General features: G+C 45.2%; 1 protein-coding gene across 1 annotated transcript in view; it reads right to left on the reverse strand.

Annotated features, from left to right (window-relative positions):
- Window positions 1-15670, reverse strand: part of GNAL (G protein subunit alpha L) — a 71654-nt gene that overhangs the window by 31928 nt on the left and 24056 nt on the right. Inside the window, exon 5 of the mRNA XM_027088692.1 lies at window positions 334-431. Within this exon, the coding sequence (XP_026944493.1) occupies window positions 334-431 (98 nt within the window). The remainder of the gene's footprint in view (window positions 1-333; window positions 432-15670) is intronic.

Genomic DNA, 15670 nt, shown 5'->3' on the forward strand with positions numbered 1-15670 from the left:
ATTTAAATTTTAATTTGGGGGCCCCGGCTCCAAAATTAAAATATAGTAATGAATACCTAAATATGTTATAATTTATGAACATGCCTATAACTCTATAGAAGGCAAAAAATGACTAGAACTGAATACAAAGATCGAGGTATAATGAATATAACTGCTTCTGGTTCTTCCCTGAAACACTGCCTCCTGCTGGATTTTCAGTTTTGCATCTACTAAACTCATCTTATGTTAAAAGCTGGTTTCTGCAATGAGTTGTTAATTATTTGTTCCTTGTACTTAAGGAAGTTCAGAGATTCTGGGAGGGCAGCACGGATTGGTCCTCGCGGACAGACTCACTATTGGGCGCAGTCGATGAGCTGGTACTCGTTGGACCTCTCGAAGCAGGCCTTCACGCCTTCGTCATCCCAGAGCTTCTTCACGTGATCGAAGAATTCCTGAAGTTTGAAAAAGTTACAGATAAGAAAACCCATGTGTTACCTTCTTCCGAAAGTTAAAAGTAAAGAGAAAATGCCAAAAACATTTGCAGGGAGTGCATAAATTGTTTTCTTCGTGGAGGCTGACTCCACACATGGGGTGGAAGGTCCAGATCTCACCACTCAATCTACTGCTCAAACATTCTTATTGTTCCAGAAAGTTCCTCAAAGTGGAAATGACAAGTCAAAAATTAATGACATTCACCAACTATCAATACAACTAAGAATTTAAAGTTCTTAGGCCACAACGACCTGACTAGCAGAATGGCCATTTCAGCCGTGAAAAAACATGCTTGTTACAACGGCAAGTTCTGTTTTAGCTGCTTCTTTTAAATTTTCTAGGTGATCCACGATTATGAATAGACATGGTTGAGCAGATGGGTTAAATTCAGCCCCAAAGCATTAGGTACATAAGAAAGAAACTTTTAAAATTATACCCTTTGGGGATAGTGATTTACTCTTTTTGACCTTTTTAGAAACTCTGAGTTAAGCGTGAACTGGGATTTTTGGTTCACACACTGTGCGCAGGCCCATCCCTTACGGCACCAGCAGCCTCTGAAATAGCAGCCTGTCTACCTCAGTAAAGGTGGCTCTATGAATCCGTATTTCCAGAAGTATCCAAATTAAATGAACAGTGCTATGGAAGCAGATGACTATACATTAGCAGCTAAGTATAAAATAAGTGACATAAATTTTCACAAAACTCTTTGTTAGAATATTTATATCCCTTCCCAAACCAAGGAAGCACCGATTTCCATCTCTGCTCTGCAGGAGAGGGCCTGGGGTGACCCCGCCAGGAAGCAGTCGAGGCTGCTCTCCCTAAGAATCAGTGCAGATTCTTTGCAGGAAGAAACAAGACCTGAGTTGGTTCACGATTCCACACAAGGGTGGATCCAAGTATTGAGGGGCCTGATGCTTATACAACTTGTGGACCCTCTTTGAAGAAAAGGAACACAGAATTATGAGTACAAATCAGGTACAAGACCTGGAAGGGGGAGCAGGGGGCCCTGAGTCCAGCTTCACCAGGTTCTAGTCCATCCCAGCCTGACTTCCAGTGTTGGGAGCAGCTTTTAAGCTTTTAAGCTTGTGCCGCACGTCTCTGTATCTATCGTGCCTGCCTGTCATCAACAACAAACCCAAACTGCCCACAGGGGACAGGAAGGGACAGTCTCCACGCCAAGGAGAGGAGCTGGACCCTCAGCGTTTATCCTGTCTCCCTGGATTGATGCTTCCTTCTGGAATCTTCCAGGGCCGCTCTCATCACTCCATTGAAGGAGTCTGTGGGCTTCCTTGAAAAATTTCCTTCAAAGAGTCAAATGAGGAGACACACACACACACACACACACGCACGCACACACACACACACGCACCCCGGGTCTAAAGAGAAATGCTCTATTGTGCTATTATCCGGACGGTCCAGCAGGGCAGTTATACCCCTGTCGTGGTGATATTGGGATTTGAGCCCCACTTCCCCCCTACTGCAAACCCCTGTGCAGTGGTCCTGGAAGAAAGTTCCTTACTGTCTTTAACAAGTGTCAGAATCATTTTTTCTTCAACAGTCTGAGCAAAAGCCTTTGAGACAGAGTCACAGAGGGGTGCTTGACCCAAGAAACAAAATGCACGGTTCCTGGGGACATGCCGACAGCAGAGTGAGATGGGAACCGTGAGTGCCGGGATCTTACAGCAGGCGCCGTGGACAACACGGAGGAGACAGAACAGGCTCGATCTGCTGCTTTGTCTTCCTTGTTGGGAAACAAGAAGTGGGATTAGACCAGGGCCAGGTCCCCAGGATTCCCTACGTTTGCTCTTTAAGGAGTTCTCAGATCTTCGTGGAAAATTTCAGGGCTGCTGCTGCTGTGGCCCCTTCACCTTTTTATCAGGGAAAATGTCAAACTTACACAAGGAGAGAGAACGCCCCCTGGGCACTCACTACCCACAGGCAGATTCCACACTCAAGTGGCTGTTCTCTTTTATCTGTATCTCAGCCCTTTTCTCCACCTTTTTTTTTTTTTTGGAGTATAATTGCTTTACAATGATGTGTTAGTTTCTGCTTTATAACAAAGTGAATCAGTTATACATATACATATATCCCCATATCTCTTCCCTCTTTCATCTCCCTCCCACCTTTATTATTTAATAGCAGTTCTCTCACACCATATTATTTTATTTCAACATTATTTCTAAAAGATAAATCTTTAGAAGTCATAGCCACAATACCACAATCTCAAATAAAAATACATAAACCAGTAAAGAAATGATTCTGTAAAATCATTAACCACTGCAGCTTCTTTAGCTGTGCTCAAACATTTGTCCAGAGCCTGGCTAGAATTCTTGTACATCTGTTAAAACAACTGGGAAATAAATATGAGGAATACTTTTAGTATGCCTCCGTTAGCAACTAAGATGAATAATACTAAATAAAAATAATTTCAGTGGGGTGTGTGTGTGTGTGTGTGTGTGTGTGACTGAAAAGGTGATTCACAGTGAAGTCTCACTTGTTTTTGACATCTGAGAGTTGAGAGACACTGAGAACATAAAAAGAAAATTACTAAATGACATTTCTTAATTTTTTCTGTATTATTGAATTTGAGAATCACCTTGTGATCTTCATATATTTAGCAACTGAAATACATGGTCATTTATGTCATTCTAATTCAAAGGAGTTTGAGTTGTGTTATAGAAAATAAACATGATAATGATACCAAATTAAACCTACTTTTAAAAAGCAAGGCTTTAAATTTTCATAGCATAATTTTGATGTTTAAATCAAAATTTAAACTAAAATTAAATACCCAACTCCTCCATTTCCTATTACAGCACTTTCCTTCTCGTTCTGCTGTTTACGCCTTCCTGTAGGTATAAAGTGTACTCAAAGCTAGCCTGGAATTCTCAGGTAGGTAACAATTTAAAAAAAAATCTTTAGGGCTTCCCTGGTGGCGCAGTGGTTGAGAGTGTGCCTGCCGATGCAGGGGACGTGGGTTAGTGCCCCGGTCTGGGAAGATCCCACATGCCGCGGAGAGGCTGGGCCTGTGAGCCATGGCCGCTGGGCCTGCGCATCCGGAGCCTGTGCTCCGCAACGGGAGAGGCCACAACAGTGAGAGGCCCGCGTACCACAAAAAAAAAAAAAAATTTTTTTTAATTCTTCGTAACTGCTTTAAAACAAATAAATGTCTGCCAATAAGAAATGTAAAAAATTATTGCATGATTTCTCTGCTAATGTAATACAATAAAACAACTTTTGGTTACACTGACACTTAAGATTCACTTTTTGTTTTGGACATAACCATCAAAAGCATAATATTTCTTATCTGGTGAAAGAGATGTCGTCCAGTGGCCTAGAGGGCACCCAGGTCTCAGGTGGAGCTGCTCCCACATGTGGTGCCCTGTCCTGAGGGTGGTGGAAACCCTTACTGGGTTGAGTGAAAATTGTTATTCCTAGGATGACTTATGGAAAATATTCCTCTTTAATTTTAGTGTCAGTAATACTTTTTTGCATCTCTCAAGAAAATGCTTTACCAATTTCATTATTAATTTTTAATCCTCTGGGATCCTGTGACTTTTCTGCTGCTTTCATTTATGTCACTGAATTGACCGCCAAGAAGCTCAGAAATCCCGTTTGGGGGTTGGTCCCAGCTTGTGTGTAGACCTTGCCTTTATGCTCTGGGTACCAACTTCACCTCTGCTACCACATCACTCACTCACCTGTTCCTAGCTTCCTTCTGCCATACTTTGGTTTTTTAAAATTAACTTGTATTATAACTTTGTGAGTGGCACTAAATCCTTTCTGGAACACGCTGGAGCAAAAATAAATGATTACCGGAACTTTCCACGGTAATGCAGTGAACAACGGCCACCATGACCATCAAATGGGCCTCAGAAACAGTCAGGAGAGTAGCCATTTAAGTAGAATTTTCTAAAGCTCAAGTTTGGGTCTGATTCATTTAAAATACACCTACTCAGTTGTACCCCTCGGGGAGTAGAACGATCTAATAGGTTTCTGTCATTTCTTTTTTCAGATATCTGGTGGATGTCAAGTTGAAGGTCTGTGTGGGATCCGTCACGCCTGGTTATTTATAATCTCTGTCCATCCTCAGGTCTAAGTTAATACAGGATGCTTCAAATTCTATTTAGAAACAGCTTTCAGAGACCAGGCTAAACAAACCAAATAAAGTGTCGACAGTAATCAGGGGTCCCCAAGCCCGAGTCTTTCCCAGCATGAAGCATGACCTCCGCGGGTGACAACCACAGCAAGTAACCAAACGTAAAGTGGCGTCACCCTGGCCTTTCCTGGGGCCTCGTGGGTCCCAGGCAAGCTTCTCAGGGTCTTTGGCCGAGGGCTCACTTGAGTCTCAAATACCCTGCCATGCAGGTGATGCAGCTCTCGTTTTACAGATGACGAAATGGGAATGATCTTGGATCCTTTGTACTTGCCTGAGCCCCTGACTAGGACGTGATCAGTCTGGATCTGGAAGCAGCCTCAGGGCCTGGCCAGCTTCCTCCTTCTCTTCTGTAGCAGCTCCTCATGGCTGGAGACCAGTGAGAGCAAACCCACATTTACAATATACATCACACTCGTCTTTCTCCCCCTGTGACAGCCAGCTTTAACTATTCTTAGAATCATTTCTAACAGCCTCTTGAGGTATACTTTATACGCCCTAAAATTCACCCATTTACTTATCCGGTCACACACCCAACTAACACAGCCAAGTCTTAGAACCCCTCCACCATCTGCCCCCTTCCCTGGTCTCAGACAACTGCCAATCTACTTTGGTCTCTATAGTTTTGCCTTTTCTAGAAATTTTGTATAAATGAAATCATAGAGTCTTTTGTGTCTGACTTCTTTCACTTAGCCTGATTTCTCTGAGATTCACCCATTTTGTTATGTATTTTAGCAGCTTAAAAAAAACCTGCTGAGTCCTATTCCATTGTATGGATAAGACCACATTTTGCTTGTTTACTCACTCACCAGTGGATGGACATTGGGGTTATTTATGGTTTTTGACTGTTATGAGTAATGCTGCTAGGAATATCTGTGTACCAGGCTTTGTATGGACTTCTATTATCATCCCTTTTGGGTTAATACCCAGGAGTGGAATTGCTGGGTTACAGGACAGGTGCATGTTTAACTTTAAAAAATGGCTAAATTGTTTTCCAAAGTGACCATTCCATTTGCACTGTCAAGAGCAATGGGTAGGGGTTCGAGTTCCTCCAAACCTCACCAATACTTGGTTTTGTTAGTCTTTTTGATTTTAATTATGCTAACGGGTGTGTAATGGCATCTGGCTGTGGTTTAAGTTTGCATCTCCCTTATGGCCAATGACTATGGACATCATTTCACGTTGGCTGCTCGCATATCTTCATTTTGAGGTGTCTGTTCAAATATTTTTCCCATTAAAAAATTGGGTTGTATGTCTTCTTATTATTGTTTTATTTTTCATAAGAGTAAAATATTCTAAAAAATTGCCTGGATTCAAATCCTTTCTTAGCTACAGGTTTCGCCAACATTTTCTCACCCAATGTGGCTCGCATTTTAATTTTCCTAAGCATTTTTTTTTTTTTTTTTTTTTTGCGGTACGCGGGCCTCTCACTGTTGCGGCCTCTCTCATTGCGGAGCACAGGCTCCAGAGGAGCAGGCTCAGCGGCCATGGCTCACAGGCCCAGCCGCTCCGTGGCATGTGGGATCTTCCCAGACCAGGGCACGAACCCGTGTCCTCTGCATCGGCAGGCGGCCTCTCAACCACTGCGCCACCAGGGAAGCCCATTCCTAAGCATCTTTTGATGAGCAAAGCTTTTAATTTTGATGATGTCTAATTAATCTTTTTTTAAAGTTTATTTATTTATTTGGCTGTGCCAGTTCTTAGTTGCGGCATGCGGGATCTTTAGTTGCAGTGTGAGAACTCTCAGTTGCAGCATGCATGTGGGATCTAGTTACCTGACCAGGGATCGAACCCGGGCCCCCTGCATTGGGAGTGTGGAGTCTTAGCCACTGGACCACCAGGGAAGTCCCTAATTAATCAGTTTTTGCTTTTCACTTTTTGTGTTCTAAGAAATCTTTGCCTAACCCAAAGTAAAGTTTTTTTCTCCAAGATCTCTTCTAAAAGTTTAATATTTTTAGCTCTTAGATTTAGGTCTACAATCTGAGTTAATTTGGGGATATGGTGGGAGGAAAGGGTCAGGCTTCACCTTTTTCCATGCGGATATGCAGCTTCCCCCCCAGCATATTTACTGAAAAGACTACCCTTTCTCCATTGAATTTTTGAAACTGACCTTCGTACCTTTGCTGAAACTGACCATACACAGGTGGGTCTGTTCCTGGACTTAATTCTGTTCCACCGACCCACATGTCCATCCTTGTGCCAACTCCATCCATCATGATTACCGTAGCTCTGTAGTCAGTCTTAAAATTAGGTGTTAAGTCCTGCAACTTTGTTCTTTTCCAACATCATTCTGACTATTCTCGGTCTTCTGAATTTCCACATATGTCTGAGAACTGGCCTGTAAGTTTCTATAGAAAAGCTGCTGGTATTTGGCTGGAATTGCACTGCATCTCTAGGTTGCTTTGGGGAGAAGTGCCATCTTAACAACAATGAGCTTTTTAATCCATGAACATGGTAATATCTGTTTGTGTCTTACTTTCTCTCAATGATGTTTCCTAGTTTTCAATGTATACATCTTTCATTTGTTAGGGTTTTTTTCCTAAGTAATTTTTTTGGATGTTGTTTTGAAGGTGCATTTTTTTTTTAATTTCATTTTTGGAATTTTTCATGGCTAGTACAAAGAAATACAGTTGACATCTGTATTCGATCCTATATCCAGCAACCTTGTTAATTTCATGTATTAGTTCCAGAGGCTTTCACTTCCTTCCTGTGTAGCTGAGCAGAGAGTTACCCACAAAGCTCTGGCCTGTCTCTTTTCTCCCTGAAGCATGACCCACAAGGGCTGGGGCAGAATCAGAATTCCCTGTGGTTCCAAGGTTCAGGGGGACTGAGCCAAAGGGGCCTTTGCTGCCCACCATGGCCAGGTGGCATGTGTTTTGCTGCTCTTGCACTTGGTTTAAAAAAATTTTTTTTTAAGATATAGTAAGATTTGTCTAAGGACTCTATCTTTTATTTCCAAATTATAGTCTCACAAAACAACTGATAAGTATAAAGTTCTAGTAATTAGATCCATGACCCATAGTAGAGAGTTAAAGAAATCTACCCCATTGTGATGGGAACATATAATTTTCCTTAAGTATTTTTTCCCCACCAAATTAATTTTTTAGCTTTTGATTTTCTCCTTCACAATACTCCCACTCTTATACCTAAGATTCTCTCTCTAAAATCCTAATTCTCTGAGAAACTTGTGCACTTGAAGCATGCCAAAGAGACTCACAGGAGAAACTTATTTGTGTGGGGACAGAAATAAAATAATTATGTATTTTTATTAGGGATAAGAGACTCAAAGAATCACGACTTTGGTCTTTGCTTCCAGACAGGCTCTGTCAAGTCGTCTGACAAAAGTTCTCCGTGGCATCAAGCTTGATTATGTAACACCTGGAGGTATTATTCTTGGTCTTTTAGTCACTCTGAGTCCTGTTTTACGTGCTGAGAGGCAAAATGGAGGGAGAAGACCCTCTTTTTGGGAACAGGTTAGATTTAAAGCAAATGTCTGTAGAAGTGGGTTTGGTATATTCCTACTGACAATGGCTGTAGAATTAGATACATATTTCTTTGGGAAAATTTTAGTGTAAAACATAGTAGAGGTGCCTAATGAGGAATCCTAAAACAATATTTCTGGTTGAGCATGGATTTTGGGTTCAGGTCCCAGCCAGGGGAGCTTCTTTACTCTGACCACTATGTCCTATTCCCCGGGGACAGAACGGGTCCTTCTGGTCAGAGGCTGGAGCTTCAGCTGGAGTGATGAGCACACAGCCGACAGGTGGACGAGGGGGGTGAGGATGTGCACGTGAGGGGCCAGGGCAGGAGAGAGGCGGTGAGAGGGTAGCAGGAAGACAAAATTAGAAGGGGGTGGGTGGACCAGGCCTCAGGACAGCCAAGAGGTGAGGACTGACCTGTGAAGTGCTGCTGGGGGGAGGGTCAGGGAGTTCTTGGCTTTGGGCACAAGGACAGGGCCAGAACACGGGCTGCAGATCTGGTAGCATCATGACAAGGCCGCCAGGTGCCAACAGGCTCACAGAGAAGCACGTGGCAGGGAAGAGAAGGCCGTGCAGGCTTGAGGACTGAATTCCAGAAACAGCTTCAGGACACCCAAGGGCACGAGGCATCACACCAGGCGCTGGGGAGGGGGCACGGGTTCTGAACACAAGAAGGGAACGTCCAGATCACCAGCAAGAGGTAGGTTATGGTGGCCAAGAGTTGGCCTCGGGGACAGGAGCCCCGAGGGCACTGCTGTCGCACTGAGCTGCACCCTGAGCTTCTGGTGCCTGGGCTCCCAGACCCCGTGCTCCCCGCCACAAGGCCCCCAGATTCCTGCACTTACAGCTGGAGAGGGAGTGGGGCTGGCTGAACAGGACTGCAGCTGCTTTCTAGAAACAAGGGCCAAGCCCTTGTAGGAGAACGTGTGCCGTCCCATGGAAGGGCGCCTGGAAGCTGAGCCTCCAAGTCCCCACACGGGAGGGGGTCCCCGGGGCCCTGGAGAGCCCCACCTCAGCCCGTAGGCAGCTGGGGGGCGGGGAGGAGGAAGGGGAGTGGGCTGGGCCAGGGTGCAGGCCCACGGTCCCCAGTTACTAAGGGGGATCTTAGTAATTAACTAAGCTGCACGTGTACCCGACACCCTACAACAGGCTGAGGGTGTCCTCAGTGGGAATGTGCAGCCTCCCTGAGAGGAAACAATGGTTAAATGGAAACACGACACCCGCGGTGCATTCCTGGAGGGATTAGGGGATTCACGTTTCCATGAAAAAAAGATTTCAAAGGCGCAGCAGATCTCCTGTGCAAACCTGCAGCAGCTGCGAATCTGGCACCAGACACAAAAGGGAAGGAAAACTGTCCAAAGAACCCAAAGACCTTGATATTCTAAACTCATGTGTTTGTATGAGATCACCTTTAAGATTTCTTCCAGTTCTGGGACTCTCTGATTTTAAGTTTTATATTTTCCCTCTGTCTATTTTTAATGGAACAGTTTTATTGACCTATAATGCATATGCCATACAGTTTACCCATTTAAAGTGTACAAGTCAGTAGTTTTTAGTTTATTCACGGAGTTGTGCACCCATCACCACGATCACCTTTAGAACGTGTCCATCACCCCAGAGAAACCCTGCACCCACGAGCAGTCACTCCTTATTCTCACCTCCCTCTGCCCCTGGCAAACACCAGTCCACTTTCTGTCTCTACGGATCTGCCTGTTCTGATGTTTCATTAAAAAGGGACTCATACGATACGTAGCCTTTTGTGTCAGGCTTTCATTTAGCATAATGTTTCCAAGGGTGTAACATGGGTCAGTGCTTCATTCTTTTTATGGCCAAGTAAGATCCCACTGTGTCGATGGACCACGTGGGTTCATCCATTCATCCTTCGATGGACATTTGGGTTGTTGCACTTTTTGGCTGTTGTGAATAGTGCTGCTGTGAACATTCGTGTACAGGTATTCGAGTAAATGTAGGTTTTTAATTATCTTGGGTATATACCTAGGAGAGGGCCTCCTTTCCCAAGAGAAACATCTGGAACCATTTTACAAGAGTTACTAGTTGGCATTTCTGATTCATCATGCTTAATTCATCTCAGCATTTAGCAGCTTTATTAAATGTTCTTTTACCCGAACGGAGGCAGGCAGTGCAGCCAGTGTTACAAGATGTCACTCTCGTCCAGCTCTTGAACGTGTTTCTTTTCTTTTTTTTTTTTTTTTTGTGGTACGCGGTCCTCTCACTGTTGTGGCCTCTCCCGTTGCGGAGCACAGGCTCTGGACGCGCAGGCTCAGCGGCCATGACTCACAGGCCCAGCCGCTCCGTGGCACGTGGGATCTTCCCAGAGCGGGGCACGAACCCGTGTCCCCTGCATCGGCAGGCGGACTCTCAACCACTGCGCCACCAGGGAAGCCCCTTGAACGTGTTTCTGATTTAAACTTGAACACAGATGTACCTGACATTCCTGGAGCTCCCGACAATTCCCGACAACAAGGAAGCCTCCTCCTGGGCCCACTCTTTGCCTCCTGAGCTGACTTTGGCCACGATGGTCTGGAAGAGGAGAGATCAGCGCAGCCCAAGGGGCTGTCTGTGACACAAGAAACCCTGTAAATGGATGGCTTCTGCTCTTACTCTCTCAATCTTTTAGGCCAGTTACCTCAGTGGTGATGACAGGATCTTGGGGGAAAACCCATAAGAAGCATGGTCTTTATTAGTTTTTTGCTAACTTGACTCTAAATATCATGAAAATGATATTTGTTTGGCAAGTGCACTGTCCAGAGGGAATCAAAGAAGGCATCTGACAATTGTAGGAAGAAGAAACATTTTTCTTGTAATCTTTACCCGAAACCCACTTTCTTCCTAGACAAGAAAAATGTTCCTAACCTTCCAGGGAATTGGGTAACCAGGTCCACGCTGGAAAAAGCTTTGATGTCATAAGTGGCCCATGTGATGATTCTGCACCGCTCGGCTCACCGCGGTGACTGTTCCGAGGACCTGCCCGGGAGCACGTATCTGAGCGCCACCTCCTCACTATGCGACCATGAGCAACTTCCTCAGAAGAACCTGTTACCTGAAGGTGAAGAGCAGTTCTCGCCTCTCCCCGGGTGTCCAGTGCACACTGGACACTCGACACGGCCGGAGCCGAGCTCCTGACCCCCCGTACCTGCCCTGCAACTTGGCGGATGGAGGCTGTGTCTCTCCGGTGGCTCAGACTGAGCCCTGAAGTCACCTGGATGCTCCTGTGTCTCTCGGGCACGTGAAATCCATCACCATGGCTCCACCTCCACCGCTTGCCGGGTTCCGACCAGTGGCCTCTCTCACCTGATTACTGCAAGTCCCTCTCACCCGCCACATCTTCGGGGCTGCACAGAGCAGTCAGCTGGGGTCACCGCCGTGCTCACCGCCTACAGCCTGTCCGCTCAGGGTCCCTGCGCGACACCAGCCCTGTTTCTCTGGCGCCCCCTTTCTGTCGCCTATCCAGCATCTTGTCCCCATTCTGCCCTCCCTCTCGGTCACTGTTCCAGCCATACTGGCCTCCCTCTCGCACCTGGGCAGCGCCTTAGCCCTGCTGTGCGGCTGCCTCTTCTCCTTCGGGGCCTCCCCAGTCCCCTTCCCAATGAGACCCTCTCTAACCATCCTCAGTCTTCCACGCCCAGGCCCCCCCGCTGCACTGACTGTTCCTGTGTCCACAGCGCTCAGCACTTCCTAAAGCCTGCAATTAACTCATTCACTATGTCCTACTTAGTCTCTGTATCCCCTGCTACACTGTCAGCCCCACGAGGCAGGGATCTTCATGTTTTTTGTCCTTGACACTTAGTAAGAGCTCAATAAATATTTGTGTCATGAGTGCTTGGGTGAATAAGCTTTTCTGGAAAGTCCCCTTCTCTTGGCTTGAGCAGGACTTTCCTCATAACAAAACTGATTTCACTTTCAGTACAAGGCTTTTCATTACATCTGCCTCTTGGTCACTATCCTCAAATCTGTAGCTTAGCATGAATAATACATGGTCAAAATGCTATATTTATAAGTTACTTTAATCTATTTTTCACTCAACAGAAATTTAAGAAAGGTAATTATTCCTGACGGTAGGCACAGACGTTGTTAGATGCCTGCGTATGTATGTCTTTTTAAAAGATTAAGAAAATTGAGGTGAAATTCACAGAATAGAAAGTGAACTATTTTAAAGTGTGCATTAGTAGAACCACGATGTTGTGTAACCATCACCTCTATTTGTAAGTCCCAAAACTTCCATCGTCCGAAAGAAAATCCCTTGCCCACAGAGCAGTAACTCTCCATCCTCTCTTCCACGCAATACAAGGCAACCACTCTTCTGCTTTCTGTCTCTGTGGATGCTACCCAGTGTGGAGAATTCATACAGCTGGAATCACACAACACGTGGCCCTCTGTGTCTGGCTTCCTTCACTGAGCATGTTTTCGAGGCCCATCCACATTGCAGCATGTGTCACAGCTTCGTTCCTTTGTAGCTGAGTAACATTCCATCGTACGGATCCACCACATTGTGTTTATCAGTTCATCTGTGGATGAACTTTCGGTTTGTTTCCACTTTTTGGCTATTATGAATAACGCCGCTATCAACACTAGTTTACACATCTCCTCAATTCCCTGCTTTCAATTATTTTGGAATTGCTGGGTCATATGATGATAGCTCTACGTTTAGCCTTTTAAGAAACTGCTGAACTGTCTTCCATCACTTTACATCCCCACCCACAGCATATGAGGGTTCTAGTTTCTCCACATGCTCACCATCACCTGTTATTTTCAAGTTTTTCAAAAACCTTATAGCAATTCTAGCAGGTCTGGAATGGTATCTCATTGTGGCTTTGATTTGCTAATGATGTTGAGCACCTTTTCTTGTGCTTATTGGCCATTTGTGCATCTTCTTTGGAGAAATGTCTATTCAAGTCCTTTGCTCATATTTAAATTGAGCTGTTTGTCTTTTTGTTGTTGGGTTGTGAGAGTTCTTTATATATTCTGGATCCTAGGCCCTTATCAGATATATGAGCTGCAAATATTTCTCCCTTTCTGTGGGTTTCTTTTCACTTTCTTGATTATGTCCTTTGATGCACAAACGATTTAAATTTTGATCAAGTCCAATGTATTTATTTCGTCTTTCGTTGCTTGAGCTTTCGGTGTCATATCCAAGAAATCACTGTCAAATCCAAGGTCAGGAAGACTTATCCCTATATTTTCTTCTAAGCATTTTATGCTTTTGACTCTTAGATTTAGGCCATTGATCCATTTGGGGTTAACTTTTGTGTATGGTGTAAGGTTATGTATGTTGTTATAGGGTTAGTTCAATCTAGATTATTTCTCAAATTCACGTGAATTTTTGCTGGAAAATGACATATTTCAATACTATAACAAGTCCATACTACATAAACATGCCTAATGTTATTAAAAATTTTTGTAGTGCTCTCTCTCCCACAAATGGACTATGAAGAATCTCATACGGAAGTTTCATCGTCATGTCACCGTGATGGTAGTTTGTCAAAGACATTTTAAAACAAGGACGACCTCCTCCCTCAAAACTTGTCATCAAAGCCCAAGTATCGCCTAAGTGCCAACCATCAATCATCCACCAAATGTTTACTGAGTTTCAGCTCTGTGGCAGGTGTTGTGTTAGGGGCTGGGGAGAGTGAGGTGAGTGAGTGAGGAGGTGGTCCCTGTTCTCAAGGAGCTTGAAATTTTGCAGATTATGTGCCCAGAATGAGGCGAGGAACTGGGGAGAGGGACCCCCAGAATAAGCCACGACTCCTGGTCTCAAGAAGTTAACACTTTCAGTAAGGAGATTGCAGCTCGGATATACCGAATAATTAGGCAACTATAAAGGGCAATAAGTACTGGATATAATATAATGACCAAAGCTGGAGTGCCAACTAGGAGAGCCACAGGAAGTGAAAGCTGCGGGAATCTGGGAAAGGGCGAGATCGCCCCATTTCAGAACAGACTGGAAAGGTCTCCAAAGGAGGTAGAGTTAAACTCAAAGAGTCAGCGGGGGGACTTCCCTGGTGGCGCAGTGGTTAAGAATCCGCCTGCCAATGCAGGGGACATGGGTTCGAGCCCTGGTTGGGGAAGATTCCACATGCCGCGGAGCAGCTAAGCTCGTTCGCCACAACTACTGAGCCTGCGCTCTAGAGCCCACAAGCCACAACTACTGAGCCCGCGTGCCTAGAGCCCGTGCTCTGCAACAAGAGAAGCCACCGCAATGAGAAGCCTGCTCACCGAAACGAAGAGTAGCCCCCGCTCTCCACAACTAGAGAAAGCCCACGCGCAGCAACGTAGACCCAACACAGGCAAAACTAAAATATTAAAAAAAAAAAAAAAAAGAATCAGCAGGACATGAGCGATGAAGGTGGTAACAGCCAGGAGTCTTGAAGAGACTGGCTTAACTTACTGGGTGGGAGATGTGATACCAGGGGGCCACCCAAGTCTGGGTGACATACCTACAAGCTGACCTGGTTATGCTCTACTGACCATGTCTTACCTAAATGGGTAAGACATGCTCTAGTCGCTGATTGTCTTGTGGGGGGAGGGGATATGATACGGGCGTAGCATCTTATTTAGATCGTGTGGAGTTGGTTATAGGTTTGTGTTTTCTTTTTCCTTTTTGAAAGCCTTTAAAATGTTTTACCAAGAAAAGCACCCAGGAGAGAAATCAGCTCATGTATTTGAAACAAACAAGCGTGATCTCTTGATAATGAGCCTTTTGTTGAGAAGGCAAATAGGCTCCCTTATGGCTCTTCTGGTCTCTCCTCCTACCTGGGTGTCTATTGCTCTGCTGTGGCTACAGAAAAACACCTCACTGGCTCCGCTTGGGTGGCTGGCAATCGGGACACTGTGGACAGGGAATCTGAAGATAACCGTGGCCAGCAAACCTCTTAGAGTTTCCTCGCTTTCCTGGAAACCTTCGTTAGGATCCCAGGCACGTCTCACGAATCCAACAAGCTTCTCAACACTCAGCTTCCCTTCCCAACACTAAAGGGACACAGCATCATTCCTAAGTCAGGGTACCTTGCTCTGTACATTGTAAGCAGTCCTTTTCTTTCTTTTATTAAGTGCTGAAATAGCTCTGGTAGAAAGATCAACAGGCTACAGGCCACAGAATTTGACATGATGTCAAATGCCCAGGGGTCTCAGAGATCAAGGTCAAACATGTTAACAGGCTCCCCCTCCCTTTGAACCACGACCTGCTGTGGTGCTGAGAATTCACAACAGTGTCAGAAACTCCTGGAACATCTGCGCTCACAGTGAGGTGGATCCAGCTTGTAAACATCCCCCTCCGAGGACTCAGTGATGTCAGCGTGGGAATCAGAGGCTGTGACAGCCATCGCAGCAGAGCTGGGTGAGCCGGGCGAGGTCCCAACCCCACCCCACCCCACCCCACAGAGACCCCACACTCAGCTCAGCGATTCTATTCACACCATTAAAAGCCATTCACCACTTTAATCTTTACTTTGAATACATCTGGCATCTCATTATTCTTTGAAAAGAGCACCTTTCCCGGACCCTTGGGGATCTCCAGAAAACTGAAGCCTTGAACTTGGTTTCCTGG

This window comes from Aethalodelphis obliquidens, unplaced genomic scaffold (genome assembly GCF_003676395.1).
Source record: "Aethalodelphis obliquidens isolate GAN/ISIS:26980383/991018 unplaced genomic scaffold, ASM367639v1 scaffold63, whole genome shotgun sequence".
NCBI classification, from domain to species: domain Eukaryota; kingdom Metazoa; phylum Chordata; class Mammalia; order Artiodactyla; family Delphinidae; genus Aethalodelphis; species Aethalodelphis obliquidens.